The following is a 26,095-nucleotide window of genomic DNA, read 5'->3' as shown; positions in this document are numbered from 1 at the left end:
CCTAAAATGTAGTCCTGGCCCTTTTCCTTTTTCTTTGCATGGGCAGGCACTGGGAATCGAAACTGGGTCTCTGGCATGGCAGGCGAGAACTCTGCCACTGTGCCACCATTGCCCAAGCCCCCCCCCTTCCCCCCCACCCCAACCGTTTTCTTTTAGGCCTTCTTAGGGCATCCTTCCTCCCAAATCACCCCCTCAGGTTGAGCTTGCATGTTAACAGTCACCTCACCATGCACTCCAAAGCTCTTATCTGAAAATGGAAGCAGGACAGAGAGGGATGAATGTGGGTTTGAGTCCCAATTTGTCAAAGAGCTGTGGGATCTTGAGCACTCAAATACACTGAGTTTCTGCTTCCTGACCCTTGCAGTGAGGATGAAGAGCATGGACTCCCTCTTGGTATTGTGAGGATTAAACAAGATCATGGATTTAGCACAGGCCTGGCACTTGGTGGGTGTTCAAGGAAGGTTTGGTGAGTTAGAAAAACAGCCCTCCCACCTCCACCACGACCACCTCCACCACATGAGGGGTCCCTACTGCCCAGACCATTCATATTCAGTCAGACTCCTATTTTATTTTTAGAAAAAAAAGAGCAAAGTTTATTGAAATTTCAAGCTACATTTGAAAAATCAAAATCCCAATCCTGGAGACATACATCAGGATAAGGTGTCAGAAACAGGAAAATGTTCACTGCCTCACAACTCTCTAGAAACAAGCTTCCTGAGGACATTGCCCAGGCACCAGCAAGTCAAAGCCATTGCCTTGTCCACAATAGGACACCATCAAGCCAATAAATGCTGTTCACCTGAAAGTTTTCCACAAGAATTAAAAACAACAACAACAACAACAACAAAAAACAGACAACATTTTTAAATGACACCGTGAAGTCCAAGCTTATTTTCTCTCAACCCCATTCTATTTAGTCAGCACCAGTGAATGGCAGGTTTGACGTTCAAAAGAGGACCTCACATGCCTTTGACAGACAGATGGAAAAGGGTTGCAGCAGCAAGGCATCCATGGCCACATCCCAATGCTTGGCCCCTTCCCTGACTTTATTCTTCAGTCTTACTTAACCTAAAGGACAAACTGGATCAACTTGGTAAATGAAGACAGTCAAAGAATTAGCCTTAAGAGATAAGGGACCAGTTGATGCTCCCAAAGCTGGTTAGGCCCTTCAACATGTAGGTGGTGTATGTGTGTACATGTATACAGCTTTACACTAAGATACAGATCTAGCCCTATGGGTTTATATATGCATTTGTGGCTATATAGAAAAACTATGCCAATACTAACCAAACAGAACTTTGTAAGCGGTCATCCCAAGCTGTAATCCCACACTGGGCTGTGCATAAAGCCATGCATTATACCATATTAACCAACAGAAGGCTGACTTGGCTCGATTTCTCCCATCTGTTCCCCCTGCCTTCACAAGGCGAGGGAGAAGAGAGAGGTTGCCTCTGCTTAAAACACAAGTGGCTTCTTCATCAGAACAGTCGTTGTCAAGTGAAGCTGTTGAAGATGTCCATGGAAATGAAAAAACAGACCCCTTATACTTTCTGGAGCCAACTGGCATTACATTTCAAACTACCTTTTCTCCTTTGCCAGTTGCAGCTAAGTTGCCCGGGCCCTGGGAGGCCCCAGGGTGCAGTGGCATTAGAGGCTCACTGGCTTGGGGTAACTAAGCCCCTTGCAACTCAGCCTCCAGAGTCCTGCTCTCTGTCAGGGGTCTGTCACTGGAGTGGACCCAGGTGGCCATGTCCTTGGGACATCTCTTGGCACCAGCTATGCTAGGTGTAAAGTTCTCCACGTGAGATGACGCTTGGGGAGCCAAAAACAAACTGGAAAGAACTAGGTAGAACAAGTTTAGTGGCTCTGCCCACCCCAAGGACAGAGCCACTTACACCGCAGAACCACCAGGGGCCTCCGGTGCTTGTGGGGACTCAGGAGCTGGCTCTTCAGGGCTCAAACGAGACTGGAACTTCTCCAGCTGCTCTGGGCTGGCCAGAGTCTTCAAGAGGGTGTTCTCACGCTCTAGCTGGGAGTTCTTTTCCACCAGCTCCCGGATCTGCTCCTTCAGGATCTCCACCTCCTCTCGCACAGCATACATCAGATGATTCTTCACCAGATCCTGCCATAGAGGAATAACATCAAAGCTATTCACGAACTGGTCACTCTGCCATCGGAGTGACTGCATTCTCCTTCATACACTGCCCTCCGGCCTTTCCTCTCACCACAATGGCACCACAGCCTGATGCATCATGCATCTTTCTCTGAAGCCCTTCAACTCTCTCTCAGGAGAGTTGGATGATTTGGGCTATGCCTGAGTTGGGAGCCCAGCTTTGAACTTAGGTGGGTGACCCCTGGAAGCTTCTAATGACTTTCAAAGCTGGCTGCTCAGGGGCCTTTCCAGTGAGACTTCTGCTGGTTGCTGGTGGTTTGCTAGGTCCCCATTCAACATATGGTCTGGATAGTGGCCCTGATCCCCAGGGAGACTTGCAATGCACTCCGTACTGATATCAGCCCTGAGGGAAGGTACAGGGATTGTCTTCTCTGAATTGATGACTGCACTGGGGGCTGGGAACTTTGTTATTACACTCCAGGACATAATTAAGTGGCTTCTAACTGCTGGAAGCCCCAAACCCCTGTAGACATTTTGGCTGCTTGGTGGAGTATGCCCTCTACCTGGTAAGGAGAGGGAGAAGGGGTGGGATGCTTTGCTTCCTGTTTCCTCCCAACACCTGACCCCAGCCCAGGCTCTGCAGAGGCACTGCAGAGCAGTTGCATCCAATGAGCTCTGCCCCCTGCCAACTGCAGGAGGCAGATAAATGCAAGTCCTTGAGCTCCCTGTGCTGCAACAGGCCCAGGAGGGAGCCAGAGCCTGCTACAAAGCCCTGGGATGGGGAAGGGAGGGAGAATGGAAAGGCCCCTGCAAGGGCAGACTGGAAATACTCTAAAAGGTGCCCCTCTTACTGGACTCTACTTAAGGGCATCCAGGGACATGGGAAAGCAGGCTGTCAGCTTCCTCCGGCTCTTGGCTAATGGCCTTTGCACCCGCCCCCTCAGTCCTGCCCCGAATTACATAAGCAGCAGCTAGCTCTGGGGACCGGAATGACGCAGTGAGGCCACTCACCATGGCCTGCTCGATCTTGTTGTCTATGGCCACCACGCTGGCTCCGGAGGCACTGCCAAGACAAAAAGCAAAGCAACTGCGTTAGCATTCCTTTCCACCCCGAGTACCCGGCAGCTGTGGCCGGTCCTCCATCTGCCCAGGCTCTCCCTCTCTCCCGCCCCCCCCCCCCCCGGCCCGTAGTTCCCAGTAATTTGTCCCCAGGTCCCTCCCTGGCCCCTGCAGGAAGCCGCACCTCCCCACCCAAGCTGACTCTTCGCTGCCTCCCTGAGCCAGACTGCAGCGACGCGCAGGTCCCCGGGGGGGTTCTGGCACACTCGCCCAGCCCGAGATACTTGCAAACAATGGGGGGCGAGCGGCCCAGGGAGCCCCCAGGAGTCGGCCCATTCCGGCGGCAACCCTGAAGGTCCTGGGCAGGCCTACCTGGCTCCAAAGCTAGCTAGGAATTCTTTCTCGGCTCGGAAGCGCCCAGCGTGGCCTCCCCAGTGGCGCACGGCGTCCAGACAGCCCTCTGCCCAGCTCTGCCCCGCCGCCCCTCTGCCTTCGGCTACCGCTGTGGCTGCAGCAGTTCGTTTTCACGGCGCAAAGGCCGCAGGGACGCTCCGACGGCGGATCCCAGAGCGGCGGTGACCTCCCCCTCCCTGCGTCTCCAACCCCCGCCTCTTCCCAGGATGCTGCACCGCGGGGAACGGGGACCCGCGGCGCACCGGCTCTGAAGCCACAGCCCCCGCCTGCGCCCGGGCTCGGCTCTGAACGCCGCTGGGGCCAGTGGTTTACCTGTTATCCAGCTTAACGGAAACCACATCCCCTCCGAGCAGGGAAGAGAAGAAGGAGATGGAGAAATTGTGCAGCTGATAGACCGCCACCTCCATGGGGGTCTGATACATTTCAGTTTTCGTGGCTCGGGCTGCCAGGGAGCTGTGGAAGGGCTTCGGGCCGGGCTGGGCGGGCCGGGCGGCTGCTGGCTGCCAGAGCGCTGCACCGGGCTGAGCTCTGCACGTCCTGCCCTGGGGCTAGGAGTTGGGTGAAAGCTGCCGAGCAGACCCAAAGCCAGGCAGGCTCTTCAGCTCGTTGAAGGGAAGTGACTCGAGAAATGTCACCTAATGTGTCACAAACCCTACGGCTGCCAGTCCAACCCAGACTCGAAGATATTTCGGCTCCTGCTTCTTTATATAGGAGGAGCCGGCTGCGTCACATGACGTCAGGGGCCATGCAAATGAGTCCTGTACCGGGCGGGCGTTGTGGCTCAGTTAAACCACAAGCCTTCCCTGAACCTTAGGCTGGGACTGTAAACAGTTCAGCACTTTCTTGTGCCAACTGGCATCTCCAAAGAGGGTTCTGCAGATTGGTAAAAACCAAACGGGGGCGGAGCCTAAGAGACTGCTGATTGCTAGAGAAATAAGAAATCCAAATGCCATAACAGGAGGAAGAAAGCATTCAATAGTGGGCGGCGCTGGTGCAGAAGAATTTAAAAGCTCTTCTCAGTGTCAGCCAGTATACCCTGATGGCTTTATAATCCTCTCACACACCCTGGATACCCCCCCCCCCCCCCATCAGGAGCTTCCCCTTCTTACCGCTGCCTGCCCTGTCAGCCTCTTTCCTGCACACATACATTGTCACCTACATGTTCACTCTCCCACCAACCAGCTGTCCCCTCAACTAGCCAATCACCTGCCTCAAGCTCCAGCCCCTATCCACTCCCCTCTTCCTTTGAATGTGCAGGTGCGGGAGTGTCTGACTATGCAGTGGGCTCAGGAGCTAATCTGTGCATGAATGTGTGTGGTGGAGAGGGTGCCCAGGAACTCAGATGTGCGTGTGAACATGTAAAAGGGAACAGCTGGGGGCTAGGTGGGTAACAGAGGAGATGAGGAGGAGATAAGGTAGGGACCGACCATAATATGCCAGCCCCTGTAGGTCTCCAGACCCCATTTGCAAAAAAAATACAATATCCAGATGCCATGCCCCTGTTTTTTAAAAGTTGTTGCTGCTGTTGCTTTTTTACTTTCCTATAAACAGCAAATGACAGCAAAACTACAAACTAAGGCTATATAAACCATCCCAGCTGCTCTGTGGCAGGTCCAGTCACATCTTTGGAGAGTCCTTCAGGAAAAAACTGATTCCGAACCACAAGGAACATGCGAATATTATTGTTGCCTAATAAGAGTTTCGTATGTTTCTATGAAAATATATTTTCATTCTTTTTAACTTCAAGCTTTGGTGGTGATGGTAGCACAACATTGTGAATGTAATTAACAGCACTGAATGCACATTTGAATGTGGTTAAAAGGGGGAAAATTTTGGTGGGATATGTTAAGAGAATAAAAGTTTTAGGAAAAATCCATGGAACTGCACAACACGAACAGTTTACCCTAAGTTAAACCATGATAGTTAATAGTACAGTTAAAAAATGTGCTTTCATCTTTCATAACAAATGAAACATACCAATGCAAAGTGCAGATTATAGGGTGATATATGGTAGCTGTATTTCCTGTAAGAGTTCGCTGTAAACCTACAACTTCTGTAATGAAACAACAACCAGGAGCATCCTTCTCCTTTGCTCCTTTTCTCCTGCTCCTCCCTAAGTAATGCCACCTGGTGGACAGAAGAAGAATTGCAGCCAGAATGAATAATCTGGGCAGGACAAGGGACAGGTGATGCAACCAGGAGTATTATTTACACCAACCCAAGGGCCGTAAGGGGTACATTGAGTTCCACTACATGTACAATAGTTTGGATGAAGTTAAGGCCAGTATCCATGAATCAGTGCTCCAAAAGCTTTGTTCCGGCAAAACACCCTAATGCAATCATGGCATTGGAAAAGTACTGGAGCCTCTTATCAGCAAAGAAGGGGTTATTATTTGCTTCAGGATATTTCTCCTAACTAGGTGTCAGGCTCCAACACCCTGGCCAAGGCCCCACCTAAGCCCAGACTGAAGGCCTTGATTTTTTGAAGGTTGCCAGTACAGTTATGCTACTGAGCAGCCACAATTTCTCACTATGGCATGGAGGTGGTGGTTGGGGAGCACACAATGGCCACTATATTTGCAAAGGGCTGACAAATAGAACTGTCCAAACAAACTTACTGCACTAGATCAGGATAGTGATTTCCTTCACCCCAAGTGTAGGTGGGAGACTATTCCAATTTCATGACATTTTGTTAACTTTTAGGTCTCAAGCTCTATTAACATGGTGTTTGCAGTAAGCAGAATGTACTAGATACAACCAAGTGCAGACTATATTTATAGGTAATCAAGAATATTAGCTAAGGAAAAAAAGGCATTTTAAAATCAGGATCTTAATAGAGATTGGAAGTCTCTAATATATTAATCGGCTATCTGTGCCAGTCAAGAGCTTTCTTGATTCAGGTAGTCCCTGAGTTGACCTTTCATTGGCAAGTTTTTTCCAAGCTAACAATTGCTATCCACTCTCAAGATGCCAGTGGAGATGATGAGAAGAAAAAGAGAGGAAGAGAAAAGCTGGGTTGGCAAGAAAAAAAAACACTACCAGGAAAATAGGGCATAGGGCTTAGAAGAAAAACAGCTGCTTCAACAGGGATTCCCTGATATGGAAACAGAGGCAGAGAAATCCATGTAGTTTGGGGAGGGATTAGAAAAGGGGTTAAGTTTGTTATCAAAGCTAGTTTGAATTGTAGGCAAATTATACCGCGATTAAAAAAACTGACCTGAACCAGGTAGGTTCTGAAACCTAGAGGGCCCAGCCTTTCCAGAACATCAGCAATTGTAACCCATACCAAACTCTGAAATCTATTCTACAACTAATTGTTGCAATGTACTTTGAAATTTATTGCTTTTTTGTATATATGTTATTTTTCACAAAAAAGAAAAACCAAGTTGATTGTGATGATAAAAAAATATTTATTCCTTCTAGTCTCCTACAATTTGGAGCAGCTAAAAGGAAAAATCTGAGAGGATGGCATGGTAGCCCATGACAAACTCTGGAATCTGTCTTGTAACTGTTGAAGAGTGCTTTGAAAACTATTGCTTTTTTCATTCTTTGCTTTGTATATATGTAATATTATACAATTAAAAAAGTTAAAAAAAAATAAACTGAGCTTGAGACCCACTGACAATAATAGCTACCAGGAACCAAGCATCAGCTGTGGGACTGGCACCGTGCTGTCTGTATCACCTGTATATATATATATATATATATATATATTTTTTTTTTCGCATGTGCAGGCTCCAGGAATCCAACCCAGGTCTCTGGCATGGTAGGCAAGAACTCTGCCACTGAGCCACCATTGCACTGCTTGTCAACAGTATATTTTTAAACATTTTTATTGTAAAATAAAACATATATACAAAAAAGCAATAAATTTCAAAGTACATTTTAACAAGTAGTTATAAAACAAATTCAGAATTTGGTATGGGTTACAGTTCCACAATTTCAGGTTTTTCTTTCTAGCTGCTCCAAGACACTGGAGACTAAAGGAAATATCAATATAAGGATTCAGTGGTCATACTTTTTTGTTAAATCCGAACTTCTCTGTATTAACTCCTTCTTCTCCTTTGATCCTTCTCCCAATCTTTAGGGGTATTTCTGCTATGCCCATCTTAACTTTTTCATGTTGAGAAGGGGTGTCGATAAAATGGGATGAGGGATGAAACTAGTTGATATTCTTGGAGAGGCTGGTCTCCCTGGGCTTTAGGACTTATCTGGCCTAGGAACCATCTGGGGGTTGTAGGTTTCTGGAAAGTAATCTTAGTTGTGAAAGTTTCGTAGGATTCAGAGAACACCCTGGGTGTTCTTTAGGGTTAACAGGAATGGTTTTGGTTGGTGTTTGGCAAACCATAGTAATTAGCAATATCTAACTGAAGCTTGAATAAGAGTAGCCTTCAGAATAGACTCTTGACTCCATTTAAACCCTCTTAGCCACTGATACCTTATTTTGCTACAATTCTTTTCCCCCTTTTGGTCAGGATGGCCTTGTCGAGCCCACTGTGCTAGGGACAGGGCTCTTCCTCATGAGTCATGTCTCACATTGCCAGGGAGATTTTCATCCCTGGATATAATGTCTCACATAGTGGGAAGGGTAATGATTTTCCTTGCAGAGTTGGGTTTAGAGACAGAAAGGCCACATCTGAGCAAATAAAAGAGGATCTTCGGAAGTAACTCTTAGGCATACCTATAGATAGGTAAGCGTCTCCACTACATACATAAGCTTCACAAGAGCAAGCCTCAAGATTAAGGGCTTGGCCTATTGACTTGGGAGTCCATAATGTTTGACACAGTTCAGGGGTTTCCCAGGTGGGAAAGTTTAATAGTTCCGTATTTTTTCTCCATTCCCTCAAAAGACTTTGCCAATACTTTTTAATTATCTCCAACATACTCTGGGATGTATCTGGGTATTACATTGAGCTATGCAAAATTATAAGCCCTCATTCCCATTCTGGGGTCCATGTGCTTGGGTTGTTTAAACAAGCTATCCAGACAGTTTGGGTTAGATTTTGTGCCACAGAAAATTTAGGTTTGGGACAAAATAAAGCTCTCTTCCTTTGCTCTCTCATAGTAGGTGAAATTCTGAAATACAAACAATGTTATCTTTTGCCCTGTATTCCGATTTACCTTACTCCCGACCAGATCAGCTTCATTCTTATCTCTAATTGAGGCCTGATCTCTTTTTTGGTTTCTTTAACAGTTGTTGTATGTAGCAATACTGACTTTCAGTGCTGCAGAACTCTAATTCTGAGTCTCAGGTGTCACACAGGTAGCCAAAGTTCCAGGGAGATATCAGGTTTTATATATATATAATCACAGCATCTCAAAATCTAGAAATAAGATTTACAGCTCTGGACTAAATGTGACTGCTGTAAGAGCTTACAATCTAGGCCCCAATTTTCTTATAGGTATTTTCTAGAAGAGACCATATAATATTTGTTCCTTTGTTTCTGGCTTATTTTACACCACATAATGTCCCCAAGGTTCATTTGTTGCATGCCTCATGACTTCATTCCTTTCTGTAGCTGCATAATATTCCATCACAAGTATGCATCTCAGTTCTCCATTCTACTTCTCAATCAATGTACCCTTCAGCCACCTCCATCCATTGGGCATCATGGATAATGTCCAAAGTAAACAATACATGTCTCATATTATCCTTACTTAGTTGTACAACCATCAACACTCCCAATTTTAGACAATTTTCATTGCTCCAAAGAGAAAAATAACCGATAAACACAACCTCACCAAATAGAAAATCCAAACCTGCCCTTAACTCTTGTATCCCTCCACCCCAATTATTTACCCCTGGTATTCCTGTGGTGCTGTTGATATCTTCCTGTTAAATATAGACCATAGCATGCAATAGTAGTTTTCCCATTATACCCCTCTATTATTGACTCTTTGTACAAGATTCTTACCTTTGAAGTAGGGGTAAGGGGTACGGGATGGATGGGGTTTTTCCTTTTATTTATTAGTGATGAAATGTTCTGAAAATGATCATAGTGATGAATGCACAACTGTGTAGTGATATTGTGAGCCACTGATTGTATACTTTGGATGGTCTGTATGGTGGGAGAAGACATCTCAATAAAATACTTTTTTAAAAAAGAACTTGTTTATACTTGTAGCAGTAATCGGTGTCACCAATATTTTACAGATGAAGAAACTCTGAAAGGCTAACTTGTCCAGGTGGCACAGCTAAAAATTGCCGAGCTGGGACTTCAGCCCAGTTCTTCCTGACTTAGAGCTTAAGTTTGTTCCTACTACCCTTAATAGTGGGGCAGGAGGAGGCTGGAGAGGGGATGTTTGTTGAATGAAGACTGAGGCTCGAGATGAGTGAGAAGAGGCAGTTGGGGTATGAATTGGAGATGCAGGGAGACAGGTGAGAGGAAAAAAGGGTGAGGTGTGGAAGTTCCCAAGGATGCCAGCAGCTTGGAGACAGACTTTGAGCTCTGAATGCAACAGATTTTTCTGACATTCAGGTGAGAGGGAGCAGCAACGGGGGGATCACAAGATCATCAAAATTGTCCAAATGAAGTTTCTAAGAGGGCTGTGCTCACCCAGGTCATTTCAAAAGACAGCCAAGCTATAGAAAGGAATGAAGTTGTGGGGCATGCAATGGGGTGAATGAACCTTGGGGACATTATGTGGGGCAAAATAAGCCAGAAACAAAAGAACAAATATTATATGGTCTCTTTTAGAAAATACTTATAAGAAAATTGGGACCTAGATTATATGCTCTTATAGTAGTCACGTTTATTCCTGAGCTCTACGAGTTATTTCTAGATTCTGAGATGCTGTGCTATATATGTATAACCTGGTATTTCTCTGGAAGTTTGGCTACCTGGGTGACACCTAAGACTCAGAGTTGGAGTTCTGCAGCTCTGAAAGTCAGCGTTGCTACATACAACCGTTAAAGAAACTAAAAAAAAAAGAGATCAAGCTTCAATTAGAGATAAGAATGAATCTGATCTGGTCAGGACTAAGGTAAATTAGAATACAGGGCAAAAGGTGACATTGTCTGTATTTTAGAACTTCACCTACTGTATAAAAGCAAAGGAAGAGAGCTTTAGTTTGTTCCAAATCTAAATTTTCTGTTGCACGCAATCTAACTCAACCTGTCTGGATAGTTCATTTAACTAACCCAAACACATGGAGCCAAGAATGGGAATGAGGGCTTGTAATTTTTGTATAGCTTCATGTAATACCTGGATACATCCCAGAGTATGTTGGGCAGATAAGTAAAAAGTATTGGCAAAGTTCCTTGAGGAGCCGTAGGAAAAAAAATATGGAACTATTAAACTTTCCCAGCTGGGAAACAGCAGATACTCTCTCAAACACTAGGGACTCCCAAGTTAATAGGCCAAGTCCTTGATCTTGAGGCTTGCTCATTTGAAGCTTATTCCTGTAGCAGAGAAGCTAAACCTCCCTATAATTATGCTTAAGAGTTACTTCCAGAAAACCTCTTTTGTTGCTCAGATGTGGCCTCTATCTCTAAGCCCAATTCTGCAAGGAAAATCATTACCTTCCCACCTACATGGGACATGAAGTTCAGGAGTGCGTCTCCATGGCAACATGGGGCATGACTCCCAGGTGTGAGCCTGGCCCTGGCACCATGGGATCAATAACACCTTCTTTACTAAAAGGGGGAAAAGAATTGTAACAAAATAAGACATCAGTGGCTGAGAGAGTTCAGAGTCAAGAGGCTATTCTGGAGGCTACTCTTATGTAAGCTTCAGCTAGATATTGCTAATTGCCAAGGTTTGCCAAACCCCAACCAACATCATTTCTGTTAACCCTAAGAACACCCAGAGCTCATCATCATTCCTGTTAACCCTAAGAATACATCTGAGCTCCTACAAAACTTACTCATGCTGTTCACTTTTTTTTTTTTTTTTGTATGGGCAGGCACGCACTGTTTACTTTTAAGAAATCTAAAACCTTTAGATGGGTCCTAGGCTGGGTAAATGCTCAAACCCAGAGGTGCCAGTCTCTCCAAACATCAACCAGTTCCATTCCCCTATCCCATCTTGTTGATACCATTTTTTAACGTGAAAAATGTTAAAATAGGTGTAACTCAAATATCCCTAAAGGTTGGGAGAAGGGTCGGAGGAGAAGTTGTAACAGAGAAATTAGGATTTAACAAATGAGTATGACTACTGAATCATATCAATATTTCTTTTTAGTCTCCAGTGTCTTGGAGAAGCTGGAAGGAAAAACCTGAAATTGTGGAACTGTATCCCATACCAAACTTTGAAATGTGTTTCATAACTACTTGTTAAAATGTACTTTGAAACTTATTGCTTTTATGAATATATGTTATGTTTCACAATAAAAATATGTTTTTTTAAAAAGGCAACCAAGCAGGCCTCAAAGAGAGTTAGCTCTGTCTAGGAAACAGGAAATATTAATCCAACTGGGTGACTCCTAGAATGGAATATGTAGTTCTGGGGTATGCAATATTCCAAATAAGGTATGGAGTCAAAATAAAAATCAAGCCTTGAGTTTCTAGGGCCCTACTAACTGGCATCCTTACTTAACTCTTTTTTCTTTTCTTTATTCCTGCTGCACTCAGGTTTTTAGGACAATGAGGCCAACAACAAGACACTGAGCTTGTATCAAGGATTTAGTCTAAAAGGCAACTTCTAAAGAGCATCTCAGGTGCAGCCCACAGTCAGCCAGTCTCTTGTCCCCTCTATATCTGTAGCTGTGCCTACTGAGTCCTTATGAGCTTCTATTTGCAAAGATATAGTAACTATACCCCTGGGTCTGATGGCTAGGGAAAGACAATGGACTTAAACATCATGGAAAGGTTTCAAGGAGAGAGGAGTTGGGGGTGGGTAGATGGGGAGGGTAGGGGAGGAGGAGGAACCCAAAAGGTTTTCTGCTTAACCCTTGGCACACCAGACAATTCCTCTGCCCCGAATAGCTGCACCAGACCTTAGAATGAGTGGAAGTTTGTGTTGTACTTGAGAGCTGTTATCTGCTCTAACATTTCTGAGTCAAGTGTTGATCCATCCACAAGGTCCCCAGCATCCTTGTGTTCTGTGGAGAGGACCCCCAGACAGGAAATAGTTGCCTAGGCATTCAACAGCCCAACAACCCCAACATGTGTAAATGTTTCCAAGCTCCCTTTCTGACATTCTCCAACTTACTATGTGAGCCGTACCCAGAGCCAGCAGACAGGAGCACCCAGCTGATGAGCCAAGCCCTTTGCCTGCTCTTAGTTTTAGCCCTTATGCTAAAGGACTTTGCAATTAAACAGACATAGATGACTCTCTCAGGGGCAACCTGCTAGATGGAGGCGGGGCATAATGAGGATGGGGCCAATTCCTTCCATTTCAGGTGGCCCTGGAAGCCAACTTGTTCCCTTTGAGCTAGAGGAAGTGTCTCAGCATTCTCTTTACTCTGCTCCACTTCAAAAGCCAGACTCTCTAAGACAAGAGACCTTCCTACTTTGGGTTCCCACGGGACAGTGGTACTGATATTGGGCAAAGGCTGGGCAGCAGAACCCTTGGGCAGGATCTCAGCTCACTGATGAGAGGTGGGGAGCAGATGGAGGGTGGGTGCGGTAGGTTAGGGGCAGTGATGGGGAAACATCTCACTTCCCTTTTTGTCACATTTGATGCATTGTGCCCCACAGAGCTAGAAGGAAACTATTTATAAGCAAGTCTTCCTTATTTTCTACAGGGAATGTTCATCCCAAAGATTCAGCAATGTTGCCAGCAAAACACAGGATCCTGTGTCAGGAGAAGCGGAAAAAGACACGATGCAAAAGATGCGGGACAAGCCACAAAGCAAACACTGGGTTAGGAGCTGGAAAAGGAAATACAAAAAGGATATTGAGCACTAGTGCGTTAGTGTAGCATTAATGGGACGATTGAAAAACACCTCTCCCCACTTACTCCTTCAGTGGCCCCCCTTCCATTTGAATCTCTGTCTAGTTCTAATTACTTACTTGTCCCTTTTTCGGAAGAAGCTGGGAGAATAAGGAGGTTGAAATGCCATCGTTTAATTTTGCCTCGCTTCTCTCTTCTCTCTTCTCTCTGGTTCCACTCCAATGTGGAAGACTATAGACAGGAAGGTCACTGCTACTTACATAGTTACTTAGGCTTCATGGAAAATCCCCAAAGTCCAGAACGAAGGAAGCAAGAATGAAAGACCTGACAGAGAAAGTGCCTTGTTCTCTGTGGGTCACGTGAGCTGCCCTGCATGACCAGGGCCCAAACTCCAAGTTTGGGGGACAGGAAAATGGGGAGGAGTGATATAGAGGCAGAAGGCAATGGTGGGTGGGAGCAGGCCCAAGGAGAATCCTGGCCGAGGTGGATAATCTCTTGGAAAAGCTGCTAGCAATTGATCTGGGGCAAACCCTGGCACCAAATGATGGCAGGAGCAATGAATTGTGCCTTTCAGCTCACTCCCAGACAAGGTCCCATGTCAGCTTCACAAACAATCTCTGTGTGACAGCAGGGACAACAGGCAGAATCAAAACACATTTTGACAAGGCATTCTATGACCCCCACCCCCAATTCAGACAAGTAAAAAACTGTTCTTGTCATATCATCTTCATCACCCCAACTCTAGTCACCAACCATGGTAGAAGTCGGCGGGGTGGGGGGGCAGGACTGCAACAGGACTGGAAATATTGGCAACTTTATCTAGGAATGCAGTTTAGCTTAGTGGATCTTAAATTTCATGAACGTTGTGTCAATATTTACGCATGTCTCCCTTCCCCTTATGCTTTGCAGCTGGAAAAATTTCCCTCCATAATTTGTCCAAGCCCTCTTCTTTATATTTCAACCTCTCAATTAATCATCTACAAGGATGAAATAGATAATCCTGCCAAAAAAAGTTCACAAAATTGACCTTGGTAAACAGCATCACTGCCCTCCCCCCTTAGTTGCCATTACCCTTCAATTTAACTCAAATCAATACAATTCAAAGTTGATGTAAGGCCTATTCAAAATACAAGACACATTTTGGGGAGATTTTAAAAACAACAACTGGTAGTACAAGTCCAAAATTGTGCTTCCTTCCAAATTATCCTGGGTCTGTAGCAAATTCAGAAGTGTGTGCTGGTTAGACCTCAGAGAAATGTTTGCTTCAGGAAAAAGCCTAGGGTTTGGAGGTGCTTGGGAGGGCAGCTTGGGGTTTGGGAGGGCTACATCACTGCCATTCCGGGCATCAATTCATTCCACAAAATAGGGCATGCTTTTCTTCTCCCCACTCTGCCCTTCGGCCCATCCAGATAGGGATGATGCCGCAGTCTTGAAGCTTGGCGTTTCTATGGGGCTTACTGCTCCTCTGACATTGTGGCTCTCAGTGACAGGAAGGGTCCCTTCCAGGACCTCAGGGACTTATAAACCAAGAGAACAACGTGCAAGCTTATGCTTTCTGAGTCGTCAGTCCCTTCCTTCAGAGAAGGAGGTCTTTAGTGTGGGGGGCTCATCTCTATCTGTCAACCTCTTGGCCACTCTTCTTTGGCTAGCTCCTCTCGGTCTTACCCTTGCTCCATCTTTCCCAGAAGCAGGTGCTAAGGATTTTTGCCCTCCCTCACAGACCGGTGAGCAACTTCAAGTCGGCAAGCCCTCCCCTTGTCACAGCCCACCCTCTGGGAGTCCTGGCCCACTGTAGCCTTCCCAGTGCTGGGAAAGAAAGCAGCAAGAAAATCGACCCTCTTCATGTTTGTTCATCTGCATGAGTCCTCTACCAGCTTATCCAGGCCAGGTAGAAACTGGCCTCTCTCTAGCCCTTCTGCTCTGCGGAGCAGTCCCAAGAGCCGAAATTTGACGCCATTTTCTCTGGTGGTTGCCAAGGTTACTTTGAGTGGCCTGTGAAGGACTTGGGGCTATTGGCAATGCTTGGAGGATGAGAACCAGGAGGGATCTTATTGGGGATGTGGAGCCAGCAGACAATGGGCCTGTGAAGAGGTCAGGGGCACCTGGCTCCCATTATGAGCCCCAACACAGAATGGGGGAACTTTGAAGTGGTACAGGTTCTCTGGGTAACAAAGGAACAGCAATAATGCCGGCCTCTTCAGGCGTTCCATCTCCTCAGCCATGATGGGAAAGCATTATGGGCTCCCTCATATTGTATTCCCAAGGCCCTCACCTCACAGCAGAGCTATTCACCATGGGCTCACTTGGGGTAGCTCCTTGATCCTCTATTGTGGGACTTTATGACTTGTGAAGAGGGTTTCTGCAGATTGCAAAGAACCTCCAGCTCTCCAGTGGCCCCCCGCCCCCTTGGTTTCCTGGATGGAAAGAAGAGAGCCCAGCTGGGTTGGTGGGGGGTGTGTGTGCCAGAATGGGGCAGGGAGCAAACTGCTCTCAGAACAGAAAGAAAGGAGAGAAACAGGGTAAGCTCCTCTCTGGGCAGGGCCCCCCAGACGTGGGAACAGTGCCAGGGAATTCAGCGGAGATCTGGGAGAGGTTAAGGAAGGCCTCCCAGTCTGGTCTGAGAATTGCTGACAAGGAATCCACACACCTTATCAGGGAAAAAAAAACACAGAAGCACACACATTTATGCAAACACCCTCTCAAGCCTTTCACACACTCTAATTCACAGAGATAGGAAGAGAGGCCTTAATTCTCTCTCTCATTCACTTTTATCCACACACAGAGACACATACCCCCACACTTGGCCACTGCTAGCTTCCCTGTGACCCAAAATAGGTAATAAGGTGACAGGACCTGGCTAGACAAGTCACACTAGGCCAGAGTGTCAAAAGTCACAGCCTCTACTCTCTGATTTCCAGGACTGGCTGCATGCTGTTCAGAGGTCATAGGGGACAGGGTGTTAGGGAAAGCTTGGGGTGGCAGTCAGGTGGGCATTGAGAGAACCAGCTTGAAGCCTCACACTGCACAAAGCAAACAGGAAGCCGCAGCAGTGCCGAGAACACAGTTTTCAAAGATGTCAATCATACATTAAAATGGGCTTTTATAAATGAAGGAGAAATAAAAAAAACATTTGGGCACTGTTTGGGCGCAACCATATGAATGTCTAAGAAATGATTCTCACAGGTTCTTCATAAGGACAGTTCTGACTAGAGCCAGTTCTAGCATCGATTCCATTTGTGACTGGCTACCTGAGAAGTGTGATTGAAGGGGGCTGAGAAAAAGAATTTCCTATCACTCAAAGCTATTTTCCTGACCTGATTACTGCAGTGGCTAAAATGTCACTATCAGAGACACCCCTTTGAGTTTTAATTATATCTCCTGTAGTTATTTACACTTGGAGGAATCAGACAAGTTTGTTTTTCAATGCAAAAAAGCCCTGGGAAAGGGTGCGCGAGTAGTTCAGTGGTAGAATGCTCACCTTCCATGCGGGAGACCTGGGTTCAATTCCCAGACATGCACCCCCCTCCCCAAGGAAAAAAAAAACCCTGGGAATATACCCCATTCAGCTACTATCTGTTAGAAATCCTTAAATATAAACTAAATTATATTACTTTCGACATAATAGTCAGTGGTAGTCAGCGTCATAACAACTAGACACACAGCAGGCAAACCTTGAGAATGGGCTGTGGAAGTAAAGAAATTGGTCTAGATGAGGTTCTTAATATCAGGATCACCTGGGAGAGCTTGTGAGAAATACAGATTTCCTGAGTTCTAGCCCTAGAAAATCTAGTGTAATAGGTCTTGGGCTTAGGAAGGGTATTTTCCTAAGGCTGCTCAGGTAATTTGGATGCAGCTTTCCTGGCACCAGTCCATGGAACTGCTTTTAGGAACTACTAGTCTAAGCTTGAAAGCCAGGGTAGAATCTACAATGAAGAGCCCCAGTCATTCCAGGGGCACTGAGACTCAACTTTTTCATGGCAAACTGATGGGGTTTGGCCTATTCCAGGCCCTCCCTGTCTCTCTCAGCCCTGAAAGCTCATCAAAATGTTGAGTGAGAAAGACTATTAAAGGGATAACCCTGAACCTACTCTGATTTATATATACATCTTTGGCAAATTTTGACTCTCTTTTATGAATGACAGATTACTTCTAAGATGTCTCCCAGCTGTTGGTGAGAACTGTTGGTCTGGGAGGTCAGGGATGTGAGGACAGGCATTGAAGGGTGGAAGGGAAAAGAGCCCACGCGAGAGAATGGGGAGGGGCAGATTTTTCTCCAACAGCACCATTTGGTCAATTAACCAGCCCTACCTCCCTTCTACAGAAGTCAGCTCTCCTCCAGCCGTGTAGCTGTCAGAGCCCTGACAAATGTGGGTCGATTCCCAGCTTAGCTGGACCTGTTTGACTCATCCCCCCTTCAGGAATCTGCTGAGGCTGACTACAGAGACTTACCAGGGTCTCTGCAAATATGCCCATACCCACCCTGCTCCCAGCCTCCAGCACATCCGCCCCTATCATCCTTACTCCATCCCATGGCTGTGAGCCCTTCCCTGACAAGGAGCTGCCTTAGCAGTTCACCTGTTCTCCTCTCCAAAGGAGGGGAATTCGCTATTCTCTGCGGTACAAGTCTGGGCTGTGTTATGGTGTTTTTTAAAATATTAATTTAATTTTATACTGCTGGTTAGGTTTAGGGTTTAAATAACAAAGGCTATGCTCCCCCCACCCCCAAACATACAGCTTGGACTTCCTGGTTGCCTGTCAGCAACAGAGTGGCACTTCTAACCTTTTCTCTTGCTCATTGAGACTGTCAATTTTGGGGATGGGGTTGGAAGAAAAAGATATTTGGGGTCAAAGTTCGGACGTTCGCAGTGCCAACCTAAAATACCATTTCTCTAACCTTTCTCAACTACGTGAATGTTAAGCACTGAAGCTGCCTTACCAAGTACAGATTTCTTTTGAAGCCCACAGAAATAGTGTAAGGATAAAGCACAAACAAAAAACATTCAAAGCACTTCATTGATACATAAAAAAAAAAGAATCTACTTACAGATGTCTTTGTGTCACCAGGCAAAGAGAGAAGTGCCTAGGTCTTTGTGGATGAAGGCTTTAATGGGCATTAACAGACTTAAAGGCCTATAGACTGAGCAGAGTGTGGTGGGCCTGACCAGGAAAGTTATCTTACCAAAGCTCATACACCCTAAAAAATAAGAGGAACAGTAACTCCTATGTCCTGGGATAAAACTCTAACAGCAAACTAATGAATCCTGGTCAACAGTTCTGACATCTGTTATTTGCTAAAACTAATAATACTGTGGAGTTTGTTGACAGAGTTGCAGAAGTGCTAAAGTAAATATGGAAACTGAGGAGCAGACAAAGTATAGACAGTTACGTGCTCAAAAGTTGAGAAGCGAGTTTCACCTATGCTCCTTGGATATCTTGGGGAACGGTGGCCAGTGCGTGGTTGGCAGATAATCCAGAAAGCATTGGGCCTGTTACTAGGAGCTCTCTCTTCAAAAATCTATTCCATAGTGGACTGGGCCCACAGAGCTAGTCCTGAGACTTCAGACAGATAATGATAAGGGGCATTGAGCAGGACTTCCCTAGTACATATGCCAGGGGTGGTACTTTCTGAGAAGGTAGCTCTAAGCATCCATTCTAAGGGAACTCGGTCAAGTGGGAAGAAAATATGACAGGACACCAGAGTTCTTTATCCACCTTGGTCACTAGTCAGCTGGAGGATGGCATAGAAGGCTTCTAACCCCCTTATGCTGCTAGATCCTCATTCATGAAATGGGACTAATACCCCCTTCCCCCCACATACAGAACATATACATCACACAGGTGTAGATGTTTATGGACCCCCTAAAGCTTGGACACATAGTATTATGTACATCCTTGATGACATTATATGTATTTGCCTGTGTTTCCATGACGTTATGGACACCCTGTAGATGGCATAGCTGAGTTCTTTGGAGAGTAAGACGACCATACGAATGGGATAACTTGTGTGATGAATAAGAGTCCCCAATCACCACTGGCAGTAACGGCTCCCCAAATGAGCAGCTCTTTCAATATTCTTTCAAAGGCTGGTTTTTCTAACCTCCGTCCAGTTCAATTTTTCTCTCCATGGTTTCACAAGTCACCCACTGATGTTACAATGGAATCAGTATTTAATTTTTTTTCTCTTGTATGTCTTAGTGATCTTTACCTGTATTTAGGATTTCTAGCTTGTACAACTGTTTGACTTTAAGAACCTCCCCAGAGGTACATCAATAATCATTGAGAACTCTGTTCCTTCAAGTAGACATAAACCAGATAGGATGATGACTGAAATTGGGCAGTTCAAAGTCTCAAACAAGCATTGCTTGGCTTTCTAGACTAGAGTATAAGCTCTGCGAGGCTTGTCGTCCTCACTGCTATACCTCCAGGGCCTGGACTACTGTTTGGCATGCAGTATGAATTCGGTAAATATGTTCTTAATAAATAAATAAAAGGATTGGATGAATGTTAGAAGTTTGCTAGTGATCCCAATGGGGAAGAACTATAGGCAAACTCATGAACTAGCCTTTCATTACCATTTAAAAAAAAATCACTATCTGAGAGAAACTTTATAGTTAAAATCATGAAAGACCTGTAAAAATCAAACATGCTTGGAAAAACCAGTTAAATTGAGTAAGTGGTCACTAATGACTTGGAACCAAGAAGCAACCTCTTACGTAAAATGGATAATGTAGCCATGTGTGTGCTCCTGGTTCTCTACTAATGCTGGGACATTGCTCAGTTTCCATCTTTAGCCAAAGGGGCTAGGTCAATTGAGAACAGTTCACCTACAGGGAGCAGTAGAAGGTGATAATGCCCAGGAACAGAGCAGCCAAATCTCAACTGGCATGAATATCAAAGAGGGATTTAGGGCTAGCAGACCTGGTTCCTGAGTAAGTGACAACCATGTAACTGGAATGACGGGGGCGGGGGGGGGGGTAGACGGGAATAAAACTCCCTCCTAAAAATATCCCTACCCCTGCCAAGATAAAGGAAACCTCACCATTTGTCACCCTTGGGTCTGAAGTCTTGTGGATCTCTGTTAAAATAAAAAGCTCCTTTCAGAAGGGAAGCTGCTTAATTTTTCTCAGGACAAGAGCATGATGATCTGCTCAGCTTTCTTTGAATCACATGGGGCTTCTGAGAGAAGTGGCCCAGGCTGGCTAAGTATTGATTGGTGGGGTGCTGCCTAGATGAGGCAATCACAATGGATTCTGGCTGCCTAGGACTTTCAGAGGACTGACAAATGTTTCCAAATATTCCTGGATTTGCTGTCAAGAAACCAAACTGCCTCTGAGTAGACACATCTAAGGGCAGTGGAGTTTATGATAAAGGAGATTATTTCTCTCCTTTTCTTCTTGGTAAATAAAAGCCACGTGTCATGAAGATGCTGTGAAGAGCAAGGCTGCCTTGGGAAAATTGAGGACCTTTATCTTCAGTGCCCCCTGGCCAGCCTTTGCTAGCTTATTAAGGCACCCTCAGTGGACACATCCTCCTTAAGCTCTACCTTCTCACTTATATGGTGACATAGCCGAGAAATGGATCCCCAGCAAAGAAGGTCAGGGGCCAATAAGAGGCTAATTGGGTTCTCCTTCCCTAGGGTAATTTCCTTTTACCAAGCGCCTCCTGTTAACCCAAAGGAATAAGTCTAATGGGGGGTTGGGATTCCAGGCACTTCAGCATGTCAATGGGGGAGTTTTCTTGGGCCATTTGTCACCACTTTAGGTTGGCAGTTGCCTTCTCTGTCTGTACACCAAGTGGCTCTGGAAGTATAAGCAATACTCTCGCACCAGAGCCGGCGTTGCCTTTGCCCCTTAGCACCTTTTCTTCTTTTGCTTGTAAAACTTTAGAGAAATTCCAGACCCGGGGGTCCCCTCTAACTTGACCAGGCGATGGCCGACTGCCTGGCACCAGGCAGAGCTGGGCCAATAGAGGGAGGCAGGGAAATAGGGTTGGGATCAGCCCCCACCCCCACCCCGTGGCCCTGTTGTGAGGTGCTGACAGCTGGGAAAGGACCTGAAACCAGTTAGCCTGGGGCTTCTAGCCAGCAGTGTATTTTCATCTTGTTTTGACTGGGATTGTCCTCCCCTGTGTAAACACATCCATGTCAGGGGAAAGAAAATGTAGAACAGCTTAAAATAGGTGGGTGGAACACATCCCACCCATGAGTCACCAGTGTGGGGAATGCCCTGCAGGTGGGCCTTGCTTTATGCAAACCTGACACATGACGATCTTGATTTAACAAGAGGGCAGGGATCCACAGTCTTTAGGTCTTGACCTATCACTAGGAAATCTCAAAGTCTCATCTGGCCCAAATAATAACATCAGTAACTCCCATGTATTGCTTCCTTAGCAGACACTGCACTAAGAACTTTATATGTACTCACCTTCTAAATCTTGTCAACAGTCTTAGGAGCTGGGGACTATATTATCATTAAGCCCAATTTGTGAATGAGGAAACTGAGGCTCAGAGAGGTTAAACGATGTGCTTGGGGTCACACTGTTAATACAAGACCAAGGAAGGATCTGAACCCCTGTACTGTGATTCTAAAGTGCTGGCTCTCTCTAGCTTTTTTTTTTTTTTTTTAGGAGATTACCAGGCAGGGCTGCACTCCATGCAGCTACTGGAATTTGCACCACTGTCCCTTCTCACTGAACCCCCTCCATCACAGCTGCAGAAGAATCCGAATCAGGCCCTTAGCAGTTTAAGGTGGGTTAGCCCTCAGGCAGAGGCTAGTTCTTTTCATTGGCTAAAGGATTCCCAAGGCAATTCTCTGAAAGTGTGAGCAACCGCCTAGAATGCCAGGACAGAATTGATCTGCATTTCAGAACAGGGACTGACAGATTGGTTAAGGCCAGCTGCTCAACCGTTCCCAAGGGAAGCCCCCACCTTCCCCCACCCCACCCCACAGTAATCACAAATCAGTACAAACTACCCAGAGACAGGGCTGGGGAAGGGACAAAAGACTCAGTATAATCTAGTATAAGGAAAAACCAAATGTAAACATATATTTTGAAACAAAATGTCACGGATCATGCTGTCTGTGTAGGCCTAGTCCCCAGGCTAAACTGTGAGGTAGGAGTTTGTCTTCAGAATCTTCCTGGTTCCTTTTCAGGTACCTTCCTCCTGCCTGTTTCCTTAAGAGACCTGTGCCCTCTTGCTGCATGGAGTTCCCTGGGGCCCCTCCCAGGGATCCAGCTCCTGCCTTCCTTAGCAATGCCCCCTTTTAAGGGAGATTCCCGGTCTCTCTCCCCCAAATCAAAGGTATGTGCCTTTGGGCCATCCCTTAAAGACAAATCAGAGAAATTAGCTGTGTAAATGACAAGTAATGGCTTAATGGGTTTTTCTCCCTCAGATCACAGGGGCTTTAACTCGAAGATTTGGGTCAACTGTATAATTTTAGGCATGGGTGGGGGTGGGGATGGGGAAGAGATCCAGCTGTGGGAGGGGAGTCAGAGGTGGGGAGTTGCTTTTCAATGATCATCAACTTTTACCAAGTAGGGCACATTCTACTCTGACTACAGGTAAAGTTGGCTCTACGGATATGGATAAATAATACTCCTTTTCACTTGTGGTGCATTCATTCCAGAATATGGGGGAAAGAGCACGAGAACAGAAGTCAGAAGAACTTTGGTAAAGTTTTCTAACCATTCTAAGCCCTGGTTTCCCTTAAAGTACAAAATAAGGGGGTCAGTACTGTACATTTATATTTATATGGATGCTTATTTGTTGAATAACAGTCACCTCTATTTAGACTTGGAGATCTATGAAGCCAGGAGCTATAGCCCAAGTATCTACAACAGTGTCTGGAACACAGTACATGCTCTACAAATAGACTAATTGAATGAAGCAATGAAAGAATGAATGAATGGCAAAAGTGACTTCTAAAGTTGCTGCCAGTTCTAATTATCCCTGCCTCCATCTCCTCAGATGTAGCTATTTACAGCTGTACCTATGAATCAAGAGGCCTAGGCCAAGAGCTGGGTGAACCTTCAGGCCCTGGCTCTCAGGACCTGGATGTGTTTGTGCACCATTGGGTGCAAGGACAGCCTGCACTGGGGAACGGTAGCATCTGAGACCAAGGCAGCAGGAAAGAGTTTCCAGGAGGCACAGGAGGCTTGCAGGATGCTGAAGGAGCGTGGGGGTGGGAGTGGGGGCAAGGGTTGTAGAAAGGACAGGGTCAGCCAGGAGGAGGAGCCAGGAAAGTAACTTTAACACAGTTTTCTGTAAAAAGGGAAGCCGAGATAACAGAGACCTGATGGGGTGTCTGGGCTGAGGTAGGAAAAGTGCCGAGTTGCATGGTGACTCAAGGTCAGGAGCTGGAATGGGGCCCAGAGCCCTCAAGCCTCTGCTCACCCCCTTGGGACTGGCCCCTGGCTCCAGGCCAGCTCCCTGCTTAACTCCCCCCACCCCCATCCCTCCACAGCCCCAGCTTCAGAAACCAACCTGCTTCCTCATCCAGCCACCGTCCTTCCCTTCCCCTCTCCTCCCTCCCCGAGGTTACATGGGAGTTGTCTCCAAGGACTCAGGTTGAGGCTGGTGCAGTCATCCGCTGAGCTCTCCCAGGCAGGCTTCTGAGCAGACTTGTCCGCCACTCTTCCCTGTGTCGCCTGCCTTCACACCCTGACGCAATTCTTCCTAACACACCCTCAGCCCTACCCCACCCCACTCCATTCCCCAGTCCTTTCCTAGAAGCACTCCCAAGTATTATTCTGAGGTGCTTAGGTGTTCTCTGTGGCTCCCCCACACCCTGATACCCCTCTCCCCTTTCTTCCAGTGCCTTTTTACCCTTTCACGTTTCAACAGGGGCCAAAGTCTCAATCTTAAACAACGAGGAGGGAAATTTCAGATATTAGTGAGCTGGGAGAGAGAGATATTTATGGGGCAGGGGTCCTTCACAGAATTCCTGAAATAACAATGTGGAGGTGATTTGTTAGGCGAATTCTGGACTTCACTGCCCCAGGAATTGGGAGACCAAAGTTGAGGCCGTATCTTTGCTGTTAAAACTTTCTGTGTGACCTTGAGCAAGTATTTTAATCTTTCTTGTGTCTCAGTTCCTCCATCTGTCAAATGGGGATAACTGCCCCTGCCCTACCCACCTTGACAGTGCTGTTATGAAAATTAAAGGAGACATTGTGTGTGTGTGTGTGTGTGTGTGTGTGTGTGTGTAAGGGCTTTTTAAATGGCAAAGCCCTGAACAACTATCAGGAATTGTTGTCTCCTCCTGCTGTGATTGGAAGACTCGTCCAGGTTAGATACTAGAGCCCCCTATGGGAAATACCAGCATGCCTTAGGCCTGCACCTTTCTTCTGTCCCATCTTCGGTTTCTCCTCCAGGGCTTGGCCCTCAGCCAAATTTGGTCTCCTATACACCTCTACCCTGCTTTAAGAATGTCTCCTGTCCCACCCCCATATCGCTCACCACCCACCTTGTGGCCCTCAGGCCTTCCTTTACTACCCAAGGGCCTCTCGCCACACTTTCTCCCTCTCAGGCTGCCCAAAGCCGTCTGTGTGCCTAATGATACCGCTTTCCCAGCCCTGACTTCAGCCATTCCCCATCAAAACTTTTACAAGGAATGGACTCTGGGGTGGGTAATGGCTGAAGTTGGCAAATTGCTACACAAATTGCTGAATACAATGCGGAACACCCAGGATGTGCTCAAGAAACACCACATTGTTTGGTTACATAGGACGGGGGAGATTTTGGGGGTGGAGTCTGCTTTGGGGCCCCTGAAATCTTGCCAGATAGACAATTGCCTGCTTCACCTCTAAGACAGGCAGGCTGCACACACCTGCTCTTCTCACCCATCTTCCCTTTGTCTCTTAACCCAGACTTGTTCATTTCTACGACCTCAAATGTGATTTCCGGCCTTCCTGGCCTTGTGCCACAGAATTTCTCTGGTGTTCTCACTTTCCCCTCAGGGATGAGAAGCTGGGGAGCAGTTTGGGGCATCCTCTGAATTTTCCAGCACAAGCAAACAGCGCCCTCTGCAGGGCCACACCCAAGAGTCTTGTCACCTGAGGAAACCTGAAGATGATTTTCCTTTCCAGAACTGGGGGCTCTTGGCCTTCAGCCTAGGGGCTGGAGAATGAGGTCCACCACAGTACACCTCCAGTCTAATAGCTTTGCTCCTAAACAAGACAATGATATTCTCCTTGGCTGGACTGTCTCTTGGCCTGGAAATTACTGGGGAGAGAGTTTCTTCCCAGTTGTGGGAGCAAAGCCTTTGCTCCCATCCCGTGCCACTTCAGGGTTTCATTTCAACCCTCCACTCCCCCAAAGAGGAAATTAGAAGCAAAAGGTGACCTTGCCAGGGAACTGGTGACAGGACGGAAATGCATGGCCTCATTTTGTTGGTCCCTGTCACCTGTCTCCCTCCCTCCGCCTGCTGCTGGGGCTCCATGTTGGTAGGCAGGTTGGCAGGAAGTGGGAACCTCTGGAGAGGGGAAAGTTGGTCCTATAACAGACGTGAAGAATGTGGTCTTAGAGTGCCAAGGCTCAGCAGCTGAAGCTGTGGCCGGGATTCTGAGGCAAGTGAGGGCAGAGGGCACTGGGGGTGGGAAGGTTGGAAAGAAAGATCACAAACTATCATATTACCAGTAATAGTAAGAGTAATGATGATAACAATAGTTACAA

At 46.4% G+C, this 26,095-nt stretch overlaps 1 protein-coding gene across 5 annotated transcripts in view; it reads right to left on the bottom strand.

The window, feature by feature from the left end:
• Window positions 1-564: 564 nt before the first annotated feature.
• The window catches only part of TSC22D3 (TSC22 domain family member 3), a 64,882-nt gene continuing 39,351 nt past the window's right edge, over window positions 565-26,095 (bottom strand). For 3 of the 5 annotated variants that reach the window (XM_077144949.1, XM_077144950.1, XM_077144948.1), the window contains 2 exons: window positions 3,125-3,176; window positions 565-2,122 (listed from right to left, as the gene is read on the bottom strand). In XM_077144949.1, the coding sequence (XP_077001064.1) occupies window positions 1,892-2,122; window positions 3,125-3,176 (283 nt within the window). In that variant the 3' untranslated portion in view covers window positions 565-1,891. Of the gene's footprint in view, window positions 2,123-3,124; window positions 3,177-3,544; window positions 3,752-3,898; window positions 4,289-26,095 lie in introns of those variants that run through there. The other 2 variants (XM_077144951.1, XM_077144953.1) reach the window with 2 other exon arrangements.

The sequence above is a fragment of the Tamandua tetradactyla genome, chromosome X (assembly GCF_023851605.1).
Source record: "Tamandua tetradactyla isolate mTamTet1 chromosome X, mTamTet1.pri, whole genome shotgun sequence".
Classification (NCBI taxonomy): Eukaryota; Metazoa; Chordata; class Mammalia; order Pilosa; family Myrmecophagidae; genus Tamandua; species Tamandua tetradactyla.
This window is presented reverse-complemented; position numbering and strand designations above follow the sequence as displayed.